Source organism: Heloderma suspectum, chromosome 1, assembly GCF_057233095.1.
Source record: "Heloderma suspectum isolate Gila_16-S chromosome 1, 16-S_ref, whole genome shotgun sequence".
NCBI lineage: Eukaryota > Metazoa > Chordata > Lepidosauria > Squamata > Helodermatidae > Heloderma > Heloderma suspectum.
The window spans coordinates 342792552-342812564 of NC_139458.1; the positions used below are offsets into that span (position 1 = coordinate 342792552).

Here is a 20013-nt window from a genome sequence, read left to right on the forward strand (position 1 = left end):
GGCCAAAGGCAGACTACTTTTGTCTCTGGCTTGGAAAGGAAACATACTTCTATATAGCCCCAGTATGTATTTAAGGATATTTAATTGGTGTCTGCAACAATATTAAATTGTCCTTCCATATCTGAGCCACCAACCATTTTAGCTGGCATAGTGCTGTGGAACTTTGTGGAGTAGATATATCTTGGTATCAAAGAAGTGGTTCCTGTACAGGGTAATAAAAATGGCAAAGTAGATTATCCTTTAGATTCTGATTTTGATGTTTCTACTGAAAACATCATTAGGATATTGATCAATCAAATACTGTCAAATGATGGTCAAGCTTTTTAAAAAATAGAACAATAAAAGATAATTTAATCATCAATAGATCATAATTACATAAAACTATTATTGTGAAACAATGAAGTAACTTTTTAAAAAATGATGATTAATTCTCATAAAATTTAATTATAACAAAGATAAGATTAATTAAAGGTTAGGCAAGATTTAAATGTGAATAATGCTGTGAACGGTTTTTCTCTTTGGCTATTATCGTGGAAAACCTGGTTCAGCCTACAGTTATTTTATTTTTTTTAACTCAAAAAGTGACAAATTTTTAACCAAAGAATGTTTAAAAGCAAAGTGACGGTTATTAAATAGCAAAAGTCATTTTTAAAAATTAGTTGGGCTAAGCAGGGAGCAGGCTGCGTCTTCAAGCATCATCAACATCATGGCTACATGGAATATTTGGTAATATTTGATGGTAGTCATTTGATTGGTCTATTTACTGGTGTGCCAACCCTATAGCAATTCTTTTTTACCCAAACTTCCTCTGCACCCCATGAGGATAACTGGAGCTTCGGTGACCTAATTGATAAACTTTGTATTTCACTGCACCTTCAAACAGAATTTTGCAGGTTATTATGAAATATGTGTCATAGTTCTAACACTTATAATGTTTTTGTAATGCATAGGGGGACTGTTCTACAGAATTTCCATTACTGTCTTCAATGAAAATGACGATATAGAGTCAAACGTTCAGAATAGAATTGCAGAATGGGTAAGTTAGGATGCACTGTAACCCTATCCATATACTTTATAAGTGTTCTTATTATCATTACATTTCAATTTAACAAATACACAATATTTTAAAAATTACAGGTTCAGACATGGAGACTTCTAGATTGCTTGCCCAAGCATGTGATATATGTATCTAGAACTTGAGTCCTGTTGCTTTCTATATGTGGGATATATTTCATTTTTAAAATCTGTGACTGATTAAAAGAGCGATCATATTCTTGAGATACACCTATGGGCAGGCTAGGGCCAATCCTAATCTCCCTTGAGCCAGTGCAATTCTATTATATGGAGCTGCATTTCTGCTGAATGTGTGGCAATGGGGTACTGAAACATTGAGCACAATTCCATCTCCTACACACACATATACTTTCATTTCAGTTTTGAAGTGTGAACAGAAGCCCTGTGAAGTCCTGGATTCTAGTTCCCGAAACCTCCAGATCAGATTAGGGGGTGGGATACATGGAACTGAAGTGGGAAAGGAGAATTGACAAAAATGGTTTCCACTCTTCCATTTGTAGGAGCTCTCCATTCAATGAGAGAAACTCACTGTTTGTATTGTTGAATCCAACTCATAGAGCAGGGGAGTGGGGAGGGGGCTGTGGTTCTCCAAATGTTGTACTATCCCATCAGTCCCATCCAGCATGGGATGAGCATGGATCAGAGATGATGTGGATTCTAGTCCAGCAACATCTGCAGGGCCATAGGTTCCTTGCCCTGGCTATAAAGGACTGTACATATACTTTTGGGTGAGACTGAACTAGGCCTGAATTGTGTAGACTTTACCCTCATATGCAGACATTTAAAAACAAATTCATAGGTTTGGACCACCATGTGGCCTTCTCTAATCCCCTGGCCTCCTTACTTTGATCTCTGTCACCACTGCCATCTTTTCCCACTTGCAATTATTATTTTTTTAAATGTAGTGTACAGGCATTTGGTGCTTGTAGTTGGACGCAAGAGTTTGGATCTAAGAGTGCGCCTTCTGTGACGGGGAAATCTCTCTTGCTATTGCTGACATTTATTCATATATTGCAGTTATTTATTCCTGCCTTTCAGGATACAAATCCTTCCAAAGTAACATCAAAATGCATTTTTTTAAAACCATTAAAAATAATATCCATATATAATAAGCCATCAGGATGTTTTCCATAGGATAGCTGATGGTATTTTGGTAGATGGTCCTGTTGGAGGAAGGGACAGTCCAGCTGGAACAGGAGCAGGTACCTGATATCGTCTTCACCTGCCTCCCTTGCTAAATACAGTGAGGGAACTTACAGGGGGTGTCTCCACAAGTGATTTCCTGTGGGTTGGCTGCATTTGGAGGTCATTTAGGGCACATGACATTGTGGCCATTCTGCAGCCATCCCAGAAATTTTCGCAGAAAATATGTTTTTCCCCAGAGTACTTTGAGTCCGATTGTTTTCCTTAAGTCGGGTTCCCTGTGCTTTTGTCGTTGTGTGCCCTAGCCCTCCACATTTACTTTGGGTATGCTAGCCCTGCCCAGGGGTGTGTCTTTTACTGTGACCCTGATCAAGGGGTGTTTCCCATCCCTGTGTTTCCTAGCACAAACCTATGTGTGTCTACTCAGAAATAAGTGCCATTGTGGTCAATGAGGCTTATTCCCTAAATGTGCATTCCTGAAATTACCTGGGATTCCCGTCAGTCGAAACAGCGCATTTAAGAGGATTAAAGCACTAACTAGACCCAGAGTAAATGATTCAAGCATTTAAAGGGTTAAAGGCTCACTGGAGTAACTCCCCTAAAGGCTATCTTGCTTCTCAGTGAAGCCCTATGTCCATGCTGTGTTTCTTTAATGTTTTGTTTATTGTTATTAGGAAGTTGTTAACACCAGCTTCTGTCCTTTGCAGCTTTGCAACATGGGAGCTTCAGGAGGAAGGGGGGGGTAGAAAGGGATAGTTGGAAGTAATAACGTAATAGTAGCAGAGGGGAGCCTGGACGGGTTCATGGAACAAGTTGGAGCAAAGTCAATTCTGTGACAAATCCGGGTAATCCTCCATTCACGTCTCCTTCCATTGTCGCGGAGATCCCCCCCAGGATTTGAACCCAACTGCGAATACCACATAGCAGCTCCCTGGCCTCTCAGCCACAGCAACTGATTTAAACTTAAAGTAAATCCAGAGCTGTTCCTCTATAGGTGCATGTTCTTGCACAGCCAAGTATGCACAAGATCACTTGCTATTTTTTTTTGGATTCTAGATCTTTAACTATTTATAGTTTAAATCCTATTCATTTGCTAAGTAAATTGCAATGGCTGCATTGTAAAACAGTTCCAGATTGCAGAGCATTTCCCATTGCCAAGCAAGCCCTGATGGTTGGGATTTAAGGGATTTCCTCATTGCCAAGCAAGCTGTAGTGCCTGGGATGCAAACAGTTGCTTTTATATTTGATTATTTTGCACTGATATTGTTTTGTGATTAGATGTGAGTGCCTCGAATGGGGGCAGAAAGGTGGGATTAAAATGGTATTAATAAATAAATCTCATCATGCAAATCCTTGTAAATAACTGTATGTAGGAAATCACTAGCCTGGTCACTAGTGCAGGCTGCCCAATCAGTCCTGCTGCAAGTGGGAGCAGCTAAACAAACTGGGGCACTCCATTTAACACTGGCTTCCAACTCTGGGTTGCTGGGGAAGAAGAGATAAGCCAGAGTTCCTGGTTTGCACATCACAGAAGACAACCCAGGGACAGGGTGTCCCTGGATTGTTTAACCACTCACACAACTGGGCATCACATCCACCAAAACCCATGGTTTAAAAAAAAACTAGGTTGTTGTGACATGCGAACCAGGACATTTTGCCAATACTGTGCCCAGTTTTTCTCTTCGTGCTGTGCTTGCCTGTATCCTCAGCTTCGCCAAGGCAGCTGTATTTGCAGGAAAATAGGATCTGTAAAGGTTGCACAAAGTGGGGAGATGACAAACTATTTCTATGATTACAGTATCTGGATCCATCTTGATACTCTGAAGTCTTGATATGTCTCCTGTATTTAATATTTTATGGAGAGTGTACAGATAAGACAAGGAAAATCACAGGCTCACAATGAGCCCTGCAATGGACTCTATGGTTGTCTTGCTGGATTTGCCTAGCATGGATCTCTATGCTTTACTTTTCCAGCATTTTTAAAGATGACTTTTTCCTTTTATTGCAAATATGCCATAAGATTTAAAGGGGAAGTAAGAGGGCCTTGCCTGGCCAGTCACAGGACTTGCTAGTAGTACTTCTGTCTTCTCAAATTAATTCCCATAGCTCTCAAATCTGCTCTACTTGGGAGTATAAGAAAATAAAGGAGGTGTTGGCTGCCCATTTATGAATATCATACAGGGCATCTCCTAGCCCGGTCCCCGTGCCTGTTATAGCCATGGCTATAGGATAAAATATATTACAAGTTATATACTGAACATTAGGAAATAAGAAGGGAAGCAAACATACTGTTTCAGTTGGCCAAGGAGATGATAGAACTTGTCTGAGAGGGTATTCATACAAGCTCGTACATACACGTTAAAAATTGGCACTTTTTTTCTCCTCACATTGCAGTGTAGTAAGTTGAACTGAAGGCAAAGCAAGTTGTTCATTTCTGCTGTATAATATATGTCTGTCAACACCTACATTGTTTCCTTCTTTTTTCCAGCTAAATAGCACCTTTGAGAATTGGAATTACACTGTATATGTGGTCAATATAAGGTAAGACCTTAATACGATTGAAATAAAAGATAGTTACCATCTCTTGTGGAAGACACTTTTTTCCAATGTTTATATTTATCTCTTTTCTTTGTAGTATTCAATCAAGTGTTGTGAGCAAGGGAGCAAGGGAAAAGAGAAACACAGGTCATCAAAGGTAAAATTTTAAGAGATTCTTGTGACAGCAGCTCTGAAATAATTTGGATAATATGTGGATCATAGAATCATAGAATAGTAGGGTTGGAAGGGGCCTACAATACCATCGAGTCCAACCCCCTGCTCAATGCAGGAATCCAAGTCAGAGCATCGCTGATAGATGGCTGTCCAGCTTCATCTTGAATGCCTCCAGTGTGGGAGAGCCTACCACCTCCCTAGATCTTTCCCATCCAATTGACATCTTGCACGGAGAGCAACAATTGAGTGGGAAAGACCCATGTGGTATGAGGCCGACGTAGTTATGATATTCACACACACTTGCCAGCAGTATGGAATTGCACAATGAGGATCCAGTTACTATGCCATTTGATGTGTTGCATATGAAGGGGCCAGTCGGTCTTAGACTAGGATAGAAAGCAGCTCCCACACTGCTGGCAGGAGAATACAAATTGAGTCTATAGGTTGAATCCAATGTTAGTCCTACTTAGAGTGGACACATTGAAATGAATGAAACTTGTCTAACATCTAACAGTCTAACATTGGATACAACTAATAGGATACAACCCTATATCTTTGTGTAATTTGTAAGAGTCTTGGCCAAAGTACCTTCATCCTCCACTTTCACACCATTGTTTGCTTTAGTCTTCTCCACTGGTAGCTTCAAAATAATTCTATCTGTTCATCTTATTAGTAAGGAAGTCTGTATCACTGACTGATTTATTCAAACACAGGGGTTGTGGGGAAGGTGACATGAAATATTACATCCTCAGGAAGAGCAAAGGAAAATGAAACATAGAAGTGGCTTGCTCATCTTACATCACTAAGTAATTTGCATCAAAGGGATCCAAAGTGATACTGCTCACAATGTATTAATCATATGTGCCAATGACAGATGTATGTTTGCCAGTCCCAAAGTGCATACTTTACGAGCACCTGGAGCAAGGTAAAAAGATACCTGGATAGCAATAGTGTGACAACACAATTTTTAGTAGATTATTAAGTAAATAAAAGGGCAACATTTTGTCATTCATTTCTTATTGTAACATTGTGCGTGTTTAATTTTCCCATGTCAGTAGCTCTCTGTTTCCCCAATTAAATGGTGTCCGCTGAAGAGCAGAGTTGAGTGGATGATTCAAATAATTATCATGGCTTGGGTTTAGGATTTTTTTTTTTGTCTCCACACTTTCAAATACAAATGTCATGTACCTATGTGTTGGTTTAACTCATTGATGCCATGCCCTTTTTGACATCACAGTAATGCCACACATTTCTGTTCCTGCTGCTGCTGCTTTTCCCTGAAAGATCCTACAGTTCCTAGGTGTAGCCATATGACCAAGACTGGGTCACATGGGTAAGAGACATGTCTTCCTAAGGGCTCCCCTGTTTCCCTGCGTGGGTTCTCCATTTTATTTTGCAAATAGCTTTTGACTTTGGTGTCATTTACCAGCTCAATAAACATGTGCTTGCTGCAACTGCCCTACTTGGTTATGATACTTTAGGCCAATAGTCTGTGTTTAATCCTACTACAAGGAATGACTGTTCTTACTACTGATTAACCAGCAACCCACTGAAAAATACCCATCAGTGACATTTTACAAACTATTGAAACTATCCTAAAACCGCATAGTTTAAAAATAAAACGCTACATGGAAAAGCAAAGAAATTTGACTATGGTTTTATAGTGTGAAATAAAATCACTAGGACTGTTGCCACCAATTTCGATGGGTATAGAATTGCATTCCTAGCTAGTTATCTATGCTTTGGTATTGAGTGTGATATCTCATGGATGAGTTAGATATATGAAATCCAGAGAAAAGTAGCAAATGTTCTTGTGCATACGGTTGTGCAAGAACATGCACTAGAACCTATCGGTGTGCGGGTTTATAGTTAAATCAATTAAAGACTAAAGTATGACAGGTATTGCAATGGAAATGGTTTAAAATTTTGAATTTTTACCACTCAAGCAGTAATCAAAGGTAAGATACATTTGTCTTTGGTATGGACATCCCTAAACAACTTTCTCTAATTCTGTATTATGGGATCTGGTCTCCTCAGAAACAAAACAGGGATTTGTGTTCTTCCAAGGGTGCAACATGTACATTTATGTCAGTAATCACAGAATCATATGGTTGGAAGGGGCCCACAAGAGCATCGAGTCCAACCCCCTGCTCAGTGCAGGAAGCCTGATTCCCAGGCGGTCTCCCATCCAAGTACTAACCAGGGCTGACCCTGCTTAGCTTCCGAGATCAGATGAGATCAGGCATATCCAGCCCTTTGCATTGCTGTCTCAGCTTTATACAGTTTTAGTACATAAGATTTCCAGGTGTGACAGTGCTTGTGAGATCTTAAAATATATGCTGTATATATATATATAACATATATATCCAATCTTTTATTAGATAGTGAGCTTCTTCTTATGTTGTTTTACTCTACCTGTCCCACAAGCATATCCATTATAATCAGTGAATTGCTTTATGTCTTTAGTGATCTTGTGGTATTGCTATGCATGTGTTTTTTTGTTGCCTCCATTTTTAACTTTATTTCAAAATAAAATAAAATCCCATAGAAAAAATATCACAGAATTTAACAAGTACCATCAATGGTTTCAGTAGTAATATAATATATTTTGGAAATAGATGAAATTGGATTTCTGTGTTTTGAGAAAGCGGCAGTATAAATGTTGTTTTTTAAAAAAATCTGTTGAATATATGCCATAATAACTTCACTGTTTCATTTAATAACCCTCTTTCTCATTCTGGTTAATATTAATCCTAAACTGTGGTTAATCTGGTGAATATTAATCCTACACTGTGGTTAATGCAAAGAAGCCAGCTTCATAAACTATGATTCAAAGTTGGTTTGTTTCCACTAACCATAGTTAAGATTAACCACAGTTTTTCTGGGTTTGGGCAATATAGCAAGCTGCACTTAATCTAAAAGAGAAGCAAAAACTCTGAAAATCCTCCTTGCAGCCACATGGGAGGAAGGGGTAGGAGTGAGTATACAAGTCAAATATTTGCCTACGTTTGTTCTTGTAACCTAGGCAAACCTTGTAACATGAAATGGTTTAGTGTTAACATCTGAAGCAGTCCACTGGAACACGCTACCCAATGAAGTTTCCCTAGTCCCATTGCTGCTTTCTTTTGGCAAATGAGTAAGACTTTCAGCAGGCTGTTTTAGGTGTAGTGTTGTTATTGTTTTTACTTCTGACTGTTGCTGTGCTCTGTTTCCAAAAATGACAACATTTGCAAAATGGCAAAACTATAATTTATTTGATATCCATGTTGGTAAGTCCATGGATGAAATAATGTCTTACATTATGTTTGGTGAATGGTATAAAACAGATGCTCTGATTAAGCTCTACTTCATAAACCATATTTAAGATGTCATATTGCTAGCTTATATCCTGATTCAGTAATTGGACTATTTTCTTTACAGTTTTGATGTGCGAGCGCTTTTGGTTTATAATTCTACCAACAATATAAGTTTAGAAAAACAGACCATCGAGAATAAACTCATAAGCAGCAATGCATCTATGATCAGGAGTGGTTTGAGTCTCCAAAAAGTGGATGTTCATCCAGTTGGTAAGCACAGAAGCGTCACCTTTTCTCTGTATTTTTTTTTTTTGCTTAATAAAAATTATTCTTATCCCAACATGCTTCTCTTCACAGCCTAAGAACAGAAAAACTTTGCTCTTCTTAGGCTGTGAAGAGCAATACTAAGAAGAGCGAGCTTAGATGCAGCTTAGGATTTCATGGCCTCCATGGCAACCATGGATCTATCTCAAATTAAAGCTGGCCCAATACATGTGGCAAGACAAGCATTGGACATCTTCTGTTCTGGGGTGGGAGATAGTGAACTGTAGGTGGAGGAGCCAGCAATGGCTGGACAGATTGCTATCTGATCAATTTTGGACTCCACAGGGATGGAGTACCAATTTTTATGCTCTGCCCTTGAAGACTAATGAATTCTGAGTTTCCTGAATCTCTGGGGAATTTTCCTGCAGATTTGGCTAGTGGTCCTGCCAAGTTAATCATGGGATGATTAGGGCCATTGATACTATCGCTCCTCAACCAAGCTGTAGAGTCAGTTGATCTTCTTGATACTCTAAGGAGTTGAAGACAGTGAGATGGCAAGATCAAGCATTGTAGCACAGACGGTGGAAACCTTGAGGTGAATATGACTAAACATAATGAGCCCATCTTAGGGCCTATACTGTGCATGTGATAGCAGCAAAGAAAGCCATTGTATTTGCACAATGCTGCCGACAAAGCTCTTTTGAGCGGTCAGGGGCCTGCTTCATACAGCCCTATAGATCAACCTGTGGAATCTTCAGAGGCCTATTGTGACATTTGCAGCACATTTTGCAGATAAAATCGGTCATATCTGTCCTGTATTGGACTCCATAATTTTGAGAAAATCAGAAATGGATGCAGCCAGAACACAGTTTGCTCCTGTTGTTAGGGATTCCTTTCTACTTGTACATCCTGAGGATGTTGACAAGTTGCTTGGAAGATTTCTTCCATAGCTGGGCTTTCAATATGGATTTTGGACAATGTGCAGTTGAGGTAGTTCTGGCCATTCTGAATGACCCACTGGGAAACCTCTCTCAAAGAAGTGCCTTTAGGACCCCTGGCTCTGGGAAACTATTGCCCAGTCTCAAACTTACCATTTCTTAGCAAGTTCCTAGAGCGAGTAGTATTGTATTAGCTCCAGCAGTCTTGGAGGATGCTAATTATTCAGATATGTTTCAGTCTGGCTTTTAGACTGAGTTCAGGATGGAAATCTCCTGGTAACCAAGATAGAGTTCCTGTAGAAAATCCACTGATTTGCATGGACGTGTGCAACCTGTCTTAGATATGGTTGCACTGCCCTCGAAGACTCAGATATGCAGTTTGGGGGTGCTCTTGGATTTGGTGCTCTCAAAGGAAGTACAAGTTCCATCAGTAACCAGGAGTGCTTTTTACCAGCTTTGCTTAGTTTGCCAGCTATGGCCCTAACTAGAGAAAGTAAACCTTTTATCTGTGACATACGCTCTGGTTATATCCAGGATATATTTCTGTAATATGCTTTAAGTGGGGCTGCCCTTAAAGGTCATTCAGAAATGTGAATTGGTACAGAATATGACAGCAAGAAACCTAGTAGGGGCCAACAGAATTCTGTACCAATTACACTGGCTGTTCATTTCTGGGTTCAAAGTACTGTTTTTGACCCTTAAAGTCCCTAAGTGGTTTGGGACCAGGTTATCTGAAGGAAAGCTTACACCCATACAAGCCTGCCTGGCCTTTACAATCAGCTACAAAGGCCTTGTACTCTGGCCCATCAATAAACTGTATTTGTCTGATGGATACCACAGACAGAGCCTGGAAATCCAAGTGGACCCATCTTGGAATTTTTTTTAAAGAAACAAATTAAAACATTTTTATTTCATTCTGTGTTTATTCATTGCTGCTGCTTTTATTACTTGCCCTTGATGTTTTAACTGCTTCCGCTCCAATTTAAGAAGGTGTGATGTGATTTTAATTGGATGTTATTGTTGTATTTTATGATACCTTGTACGCCTCCTTGAAGAAGCAATAATTCCCTAAAAGGTATTATATAAGTCAGGTAATAAAATAAAGAGCTGTTGATATCATAGATCAGAAACATAGAGCAAGTAAGATAATATATTTATAGGGAAATATATATTTAAAATGCTGGAACCAAAACTCTTCTTCTGTCCAAGGAAGATGAAAAAAATGTGCATTGCTGAGAGATTTTATTCAACCATATTTGCTTTTAGAACAGAGAATCAAAGAGTTAATACATAGGCACCATAGACCTATTCAGAAGGAGAGAGGGAGAGTGCACACACACAGATACTTGGGACAATTCTGACGTTTATATAATTATGAATGTACAGTGGGAGGTGGGATCATACATACCCAGTTCCAAGTTCTGTCACATCTTTTACCACAATTGTAAATAGCATGTACGTTCGTGTATGCATAGACCTTGTACATGCAATTTTTGCCCTGGATTTTGAAGGTTAAGAATTGCAGATCATTATGTTGGAATATATCCACAGGTACACATCATAAGGAGGCAACACTAGACTAGGGACAGGGTGAGAATATGCAATCCCATTAAACCACTGAACCATCAGTGAGTGTACACAGTTTGCCATCCATGTGAATAGGGTCTTCGTTAGTTCATGAATAGCTATGCACAACTGAGTTACACCATCTGTCCATCACCAGTTATTTACCTCCAAATTCTTGTATGCCAAGTAGTACAGAGAAATTTTTGAGTACTGCATAGCAAATCACCAATGCAGGAATAAGGAAATTTTAAATGAACTTTATATTTGATTTAGAGAAACCATATGGATGACATCTGTCAGACTATAAATTAGTTTTAAATACTTGAGAGAATTAGATGATTAGGCATTAAATGATTTCTGTCTCCAGTGGGAAAAGTGCAGAGCTTATATTCTGCAACACCTGTTAACACAGGTATCCATTTGTAATTACTGATTCAAGTAGCCATTTGTAGGTAAAAATGATGGTAGGAAAGCATTAATAAAGCATGATTAAAATCAGCCTAATTTAGGCAACATTTACTCAAGGAGCCAGGTTTTTTTGTTTTTGCTCTGGTTCATTGTTTTTCTTTGGTTTTGTAGAAACATGTGAGAGTCAAGAAAATCCTCTAAATTACTTCTGGAAAGATACCAGACCGACAGTGATCGACATCACACTTTGCCATGGCAGCTCCACGCAGATCGCATCAAGAAAATGGTAAGAACTCAAAGATCATGAGATGCTTACTGGTGAGAGAAGGATGAAGTATACTGTGGATACAGCGGTAGGATGAGGGAGCAGGATGAAGGAGTACAGAATCGGGGTACATGCCAGTGAGGGTTTTAAATTGCAGAATAGGGAATGCAGAACATAGAGAAAATGTAGAAGGACTGTGTGATTTCTTGTGTGAACCTTTGTACTCTTTTCTTCCAAACAGTGTTATTAAGATCATAAAGCCTGTTTTTCTTCTTCTTAGCTTTCTAAACCTGGACAATTACACATCATATTGGGGTGAACCTGACCTTAGAAACTGCACAGGCAAGTGTTTGGGTATTTGTTCCATGATCAAGATAATTTTGAAACATTGAGAGCCAGTGTAGTGTAGTGGTGAGAGTGACGGACTGGGAGCCGGGAGATCCGGGTTCTAGTCCCCACTTGGCCATGGAAGCTCACTGGGTGACTTTGGGCCAGTCACAGACTCTCAGCCCAACCTACCTCACAGGGTTGTTGTTGTGAGGATACAACAGAGAGGAGGAGGATAATGTAAGCCACCTTGGGTTCCTTGCAAGAGGAAAAAAGGCGGGCTATAAATGCAATAATAAATAAAATAAAATAAATAAATTATTATGGACTTTGGTTACTGGTCTCTCTAGAGTCTTGAAGTGCTTTGTTGAAGTTGCATGGAGTGTCTTGCTAGAGTCTAAGGCCACAATCCAACACAAAGTCTAGTGTGCTTAAGCTCATTGGTTTCAGTGGTCTTGAACACGTAATGTTCTGCTGAATGTTGGCTGAGGCTTCACTCCCACTTATTTCAGCTTAACCATATGCAACTGGCTAGCGATTCATAACCTAGATCAGGACTGATACCCAGTCCGTATTACTAGAGCCATGATTTTTAAGCTCACTTGAAAAGGAACTTTTTTTCTTGGACTTTAATCAGGATGTATTTTGTTTTATGTGTGTTCTTTCAGAAAATGCAGCTGATATAGCCAATCAGCTTCTGAATCTCACGGGAGAAGGGCAGCAGTTGACTTTAGACAAAGTCAATGATGTCATCCAGAAGCTTAAAAAAATTGTGAATGATGAGGAAATCAATGAATCTCTGGGTTCTACTGTAGTCACAATATTTTCCAATATTCTGACCAGTTCTGATAGTGTTTTAGCAGCATCATCTTCTGAGTAAGTATTTCTGGGGGGGAAAAGGGGGGGAAAATAAAGGCTTACAAGAACATTTAGCTACCTATGGACAATATGTTGTTTTCAAGAAAATAATTGTCTTTCATATATTGGCAGTGCACAAGGAGCAGAAAAATCAGTGTAATTATTTCTTTCCATTGTGGAAATAACTCTCTGAGTGAAGTGAATAAAGAACTAAAACCAAATTTGAAACATACTACCATTGGGATTCATGGTCTTGACATTAAATCGATTATTCTGATGTTAAAATAGCATTTGCCTGGGAATAGCATTTAAGAGAAGTCGAAGTAAAAGATGGACAGATATAAATATGACAGAATATTGTAGTGGTGTTGGTAACATAAGATCATAGATACAAACAGAGAAGAGCTCAAATTTAATTGCATTAAATTACTATAGCTCATTAGCTAAAATAATATCAACTAACTCAAAGAGGAAATAAAGTTGGAAGAGCAGACACCACAAGGATCCCTGAAGAGAGACACAAAGCAGCTGAAGAGGCAATAGCTTTTGAGCATGTCCATGAGTGGGTTGCTGGGGCAACAGAAGTTCCAGATGTCGCACAAGAGTCAGTAATTCTTTCTTGTGTAACCAATTATGTTATTACAAGACTTCAGTATCATTACAAATGGATAAAATTAAATTAAAAACAGACAAAACTGTGCCCCAAAACAAGCAACAACGCAGTGGATATAAGCAGCCAAATGTTCAAAATGCCTGTCACATTAGGTTGACGGGCATTTTGAAGGGGAGGAGGCACTGAGAAGGACCTTCAGTGCCATTTTCTTGGCAGAAAGGCCAGGTACAAATCAAATTAATAATAATAATGGATAGCTAGATAGGCTAGCATTCAAGTTATGTTAATATTTTGGAAAATCAGTAGTAAAACAACATTCACCTCATGTTGGATGCTTGTTTTAAATGTAAAGACAAAAAAAATCTTTAGGCTTTTATTGTACAGTAATTATTTTAATAAAATAATGATGTTCTGCTTGATTTTAGAGCTATAAAGACCATTGATGCCTTAGCACTGAAGATTCAGTTTACAGGCCCCTCCATGAGCATCTCAACACGGAATTTGGCACTTGGTATTTCATCTTTGAATTCAACTTTGTTCCGTGGCTTCTCCTTCAGTGTTGGTCCCCAGCACAATGCTTCTGACTTTCAGGTACAGGAAACACAGCTACAAATAAATATATAAACAGGCACACTTACCTTAAATTGATGTTTTTTCTAATTAGAAAAAAATGTCTAATTTTCTAATCACAATTTTTATTGTGAAATTTCAACAAAACAAAAAAAAAGGAAAAGTGTGGCTATATAAATTTGAATATATCACTTTCAATACATGCATGTGAAATGTGTGTGTGTGTGTATGTGTGTGTGTGTATACATCTATGTATGAAAATACATCTTTCTAAGAATTATACATAAACTTCAACAAAATCACACCAAATATCCAGATAAGTATCTATTCGCAGGTGGCACCACCTGTTCAAATGTTAAAAGTCTTGTAAGGTCTTCAATCCATTGCATTTGTTGTTGTTTGTTGTTCAGTCGTTCAGTCGTGTCCGACTCTTCGTGACCCCATGGACCATAGCACGCCAGGACTTCCTGTCCTGCGCTCTATCCCGGAGCGTGCTCAAGTCCATATTCATTGCATCAGTGATGCTATCTAGCCATCTCATCCTCTGCCATCCGCCCCTCCTTTTGCCTTCAGTCTTTCCCAGCATCAGGGTCTTTTCCAGAGAGTTTTCTCTTCGCATTAGGTTGCCAAAATATTTGAGCTTCAGCTTCAGTATCTGTCCTTCCAATGAGCACTCAGGGTTGATTTCTTTTAGGATGGACTGATTTGACCTCCTTGCAGTCCAGGGGACTCGTAAGAGTCTTCTCCAGCACCACAGTTCGAAAGCATCGATTCTTCGGCGCTCAGCCTTCCTTATAGTCCAGCTCTCACAGCCATACATTACTACTGGGAAAACCATAGCTTTGATTAGATGGACCTTTGTTGGCAAGGTGATGTCTCTGCTTCTTACTATGCTGTCTAGGTTTGCCATAGCTTTCCTCCCAAGGAGCAAGCGTCTTTTAATTTCATGGCTACAGTCACCGTCTGCGGTGATCTTGGAGCCCAAGAAAATAAAATCTGTCACTGCTTCCATTTCTTCCCCTTCTATATGCCAGGAAGTGATGGGGCCAGATGCCATGATCTTCATTTTTTTAATGTTGAGTTTCAAACCAGCTTTTGCACTCTCCTCTTTCACCCTCAACAAGAGGCTCTTTAGATCCTCTTCGCTTTCTGCCATTAGGGTGGTATCATCCACGCATCTGAGGTTCTTGATAATTCTCCCGGCATTCTTAATTCTGAGCTGTGATTCATCCAAGCCAGCGTTTCTCATGATGTACTCTGCATATAAGTTAAATAAGCAGGGCGACAATATGCAGCCTTGTCGTACTCCTTTCCCAATTTTGAACCAACCGGTTGTTCCATGTCCAGTTCTTACTGTTGCTTCTTGACCCTCATACAGGTTTCTCAGGAGACAGGTAAGGTGGTCTGGTACTCTTATCTCTTTAAGAATTTGCCACAGTTTGTTGTGATCCACACAATCAAAGGCTTTAGCGTAGTCAATGAAGCAGAGATAAACGTTTTTCTGGAATTCTCTTGCTTTCTCCATGATCCAGCGAAAGTTGGCGATTTGATCTCTAGTTCCTCTGCCTCTTCGAAATCCAGCTTGTACTTCCGGTAGTTCTCGGTTCGCATACTGCTGAAGCCTAGCTTGCAGGATTTTGAGCATCACCTTGCTGGCATGTGAAATGAGCGCAATTGTACGGTAGTTTGAACACTCTTTGGCATTACCCTTCTTTAGGATTGGAATGTAAAGTGACCTTTTCCAGTCTTGTGGCCACTGTTGAGTGTTCCAAATTTGTTGGCATATTGAGTGCAGCACTTTAACAGCATCATCTTTTAGGATTTTAAATAGCTCAGCTGGAATACTGTCATCTCCGCTAGCTTTGTTGTTAGTAATGCTTCCTAAGGCCCACTTGACTTCACTCTCTAGGATGTACGGCTCAGGTTCAGTGACTGCACTATCATGGCTATCAGGGACATTCAGATCTTTCAAGTATAGTTCTTCTGTGTATTCTTTCCACCTCTTCTTAATCTCATCTACATCTGTTAGGTCCCTGCCTTCTTTGTCCTTTATCATGCCCGTCTTTGCACAAAACGTTCCCTTGAGATCTCCGATTTTCTTGAAGAGATCTCTAGTCTTTCCCATTCTGTTGTTTTCCTCGATTTCTTTGCATTGTTCATTTACGAAGGCCTTCTTGTCTCTCCTTGCTATTCTCTGGAACTCTGCATTCAGTTGGATATATCTTCCCTATTCTCCCTTGCTTTTCGCTTCCCTTCTTTCCTCAGCTACTTGTAAAGCCTCATCAGACAGCCACTTGGCTTTCTTGCATTTCTTTTCTTTGGGATGGATTGAGTTGCTGCCTCCTGAACAATGTTACGGACCTCCGTCCATAGTTCCTCAGGCACTCTGTCTATCAGGTCTAATCCCTTAAATCTATTTGTCACCTCCACTCTATATTCATAAGGGATATGATTTAGGTCATACCTGAAAGGTTTAATGGTTTTCCCTACGTTCTTCAATTTAAGCTGAAATTTTGCAACAAGAAGCTCATGATCTGAGCCACAGTCAGCTCCAGGTCTTGTTTTTACTGACTGTATGGAGCTTCTCCATCTTTGGCTGCAAAGGACATAATCAATCTGATTTCGATATTAACCATCTGGTGATGTCCATGTGTAGAGTCGCCTCTTGTGCTGTTGGAAAAGAGTGTTTGCTATGATCAGCGTGTTCTCTTGGCAAAACTCTATTAGCCTTTGTCCTGCTTCATTTTGTACACCAAGGCCATGCTTGCCTGTTATCCCAGTTATTTCTTGACTTCCTACTTTAGCATTCCAATCCCCTATGATGAAGAGGACATCTTTTTTTGGTGTTAGTTCTAGAAGGTGTTGTAGGTCTTCATAGAACCGATCAACCTCAGCTTCTTCGGCATTAGTGGTTGGGGCATAGACTTGAATTACTGTGATGTTGAATGGTTTGCCTTGGATTCGTACTGAGATCATTCTATCGTTTTTGAGATTGTACCCCAGTACTGCTTTTCCCACCCTTTTATTGACTATGAGTGCTACTCCATTTCTTCTAAGGGATTCTTGCCCACAGTAGTAGATATGATGGTCCCCTGAATTAAATTCGCCCATGCTTGTCCATTTTAGTTCGCTGATTCCCAAAATGTTGATGTTCAATCTCATGTTTGACCACCTCCAGCTTACCTGGATTCATTGATCTTACATTCCAGGTTCCTAAACAATATTGTTCTTTACAGCATCAGATTTTCTTTTCACCACCAGACCCATCCACAGCTGAGTGTCCTTTCGGCTTTGGCCCAGCCGCTTCACTCTTTCTGGCGCTACTTGGAAATACCCTCTGCTCTTCCCCAGTAGTATATTGGACACCTTCCGACCTGAGGGGCTCATCTTCAGGCGTCATCTCTTTTAGCCTTGTGATACGTTCCATGGGGTTTTCTTGGCAAGAGTACTGGAGTGGGTTGCCATTTCCTTCTCCAGTGGGCCACATTTTGTCAGAACTCTTTGCCATGACCTGTCCATCTTGGGTGGCCCTGCACAGCATAGCTTATGGCTTCAATGAGTTATGCAAGCCCCTTCGCCACAACAAGGCAGTGATCCATGAAGGGGGCAGTGCATTTAGGGATGTACGAAAGTGACTTACCTTTTCGCGGATTCTGTTCATGGGGGGGGGGAGGCGTTCCATCCCTCCCCCTGGAATCCTCAATGGGGGGGAGGCAATCCGGTCCTCCCCCCCCCCCGAATCCTCGACAGCCGGCTCTGCTCCGCGGCAGCTCTGTGGAGCAGCCAGCCAGGCCAGGGCCATCCGCAGCCGGATTTCCGGCCGCGGTGGCTGCTGGGTAAAAAAAAACCAAAAAAACAGCATACGCAAATGGCGGCGGCTACGGCCGCCGCCATTTGCGTTCCTTATTTTTCGCCATCTTAGTCTACGTAAATATTTACGTAGACTATTACGGTGAAAATAAAGGGGAACGCAAATAGCGTAGTGCGCGCTATTTGCGTCCCTTTTTGATTTGCCGTTTTAGCCTACGTAAATCTTTATGTAGGCTAAAAAGGTGAATCAAAAAGGGACGCCAATAGCGCCCACTATGCTATCTGCGTTCCCCTTTATTTTCGCCATAATAGTCTACGTAAATATTTACGTAGACTAAGACGGCGAAAAATAAGGAACGCAAATGACAGTGACTGTAGCCGTCGCCATTTGCGTATGCGGTTGTTGTTGTTTTTTACCGGGATGTGATAGGCTACGTAAGTCTTTACTCAGCCTATCACGTCTCTGTAAAAAACAAAACAAAACCCCAAACGACCAGACTGCAAATGGCAGCGGCGGCAGCCGGTCGGAAGACCAGCCGCCGAAGTTGCCGGAGCCGCCGCTGCCCGGAACATCCGCCCCAGGTAAGTCTCGTCCCAGGGGGGATCCGCGGGGGGGCAGGCCGTTCCGCCACAGATTTCGGGGGGCCAAATGCACTGGCATTCGGCCTCACCAAGACCCTGTGGCGGAATTCTCTGACATCCCTAATTGCATTATAGGAGGTGAGCATTACCCTTCCAGTGTTGTAATATCAGTCTTTTAGCTGTCAAAAGGGGTTGGACAGTCCATTTGCACTGACTGCACGTTAACTTCCAGGAAGCAGGTAGATAAAAGGACATGTACATCAGTAAATTAAAGAGTGTTCCAATACAAAGCTTATACATATAATAATCTCCCCAAAAGAGACAACTATTGGGCATTGCTAAAACATATGATTAAAAGAAGCATTAACTGAGTTACACCTTCAGCAATTAGCCAACTAAGACAAACCCTCACTAAAGAGTTGTTGTGGCATCCAATATGCACGAACAAGAGTTTTTGCTGAATAAGGCGTAACCTAAGATCCATAGATGCTTCAGATACAGATGCTAAAGCGGCGATTAGGCAAAATGGGACAATCCAGTTCCTTATTCCATTCCTGCTTAAGACCCTGTGTATCATATTTATCACCTATAATAAGTATTTATAATCATGGGTCTGTATAACTGATCAGCCTCAAGAAGTGCTTCCAATAGCAAAGGAGACTCTGTAAAAGCGGAAGGGCGTAACCTAGGTTCTAACAAATGTTGCAGTTGCAAATATTGGCATTCAGCTGTAGCAGGCAAGACGTTTTTGGCATATAAAGCCAAGAATGACAAAAACTCATCATCAGCATGCGCTAGTTGGTCCAACATAAAATCCATTTATATGTCCAAGTCCACCACAAAAATATTGTCTTACTAGTTTTTAAATCTGGGTTTCCTGATAGAGTCAATTTGCATGAGAAAATGGATCAAAATGTAATTGAAGTGACATTATTTGTCACACATCTCTAACTGTGGGAGGAACCCTATCCATTTTAATGTGCCGAGAACCTAATGCCATCCATTTAGAGAGAGGATCCAGACAAGAAAATTCCTAAACTGACCAACTGGGATACCTGATTGAAGTGGAAAAGACCTACATTTAGGAGAGATCAACAGATAAGCCCAATGACCTAAAGCAAGATCCGGAAAGCCAAACCCATATTCTTTAATTGGAAGTAGAATCCTTTTTAAGGATATCTGTGGCAGGGAGGAACCAGCCCCCCCCCCCTTTACAAAACAAAGCATTGAGTTTTTGAAAATATTTTCCAGATATAGATAAAGGAATCCCACATATAACATAAACAATCCAAGTTAAGGGATTCATCATGAGTGCATTTACCTTACCCCATGAACTCGGCTTTAAAGATGCCCCTTTAAATCCTGTGAGATCTCATTAATCAACTTATTCAATTTGAGCTTGAGCATTTGAGATATGTCTCTGGGGATAAATATTCCCAAATAAGTAATAACATTTGGGCACTATCAAAATTGCCAATTAGCTAATGCACTTCGAGATAGAGTATTACTAGTCGGCAACCATTTGGTTCCTTAAAAGAATTTGCATAAGCAGAAATTCCACTGACTCCACTACGTATTTTATTTTAT

General features: G+C 40.3%; 1 protein-coding gene across 2 annotated transcripts in view; it reads left to right on the plus strand.

Moving 5' to 3' along the window:
- Positions 1 to 20013, plus strand: part of ADGRG6 (adhesion G protein-coupled receptor G6) — a 163473-nt gene that overhangs the window by 98414 nt on the left and 45046 nt on the right. For both annotated transcript variants that reach the window (XM_084827716.1, XM_084827715.1), the window contains exons 7-14: positions 951 to 1036; positions 4706 to 4758; positions 4853 to 4912; positions 8350 to 8495; positions 11573 to 11687; positions 11947 to 12008; positions 12662 to 12869; positions 13890 to 14055. In XM_084827716.1, coding sequence (XP_084683842.1) covers positions 951 to 1036; positions 4706 to 4758; positions 4853 to 4912; positions 8350 to 8495; positions 11573 to 11687; positions 11947 to 12008; positions 12662 to 12869; positions 13890 to 14055 — 896 coding nt within the window. The remainder of the gene's footprint in view (positions 1 to 950; positions 1037 to 4705; positions 4759 to 4852; positions 4913 to 8349; positions 8496 to 11572; positions 11688 to 11946; positions 12009 to 12661; positions 12870 to 13889; positions 14056 to 20013) is intronic.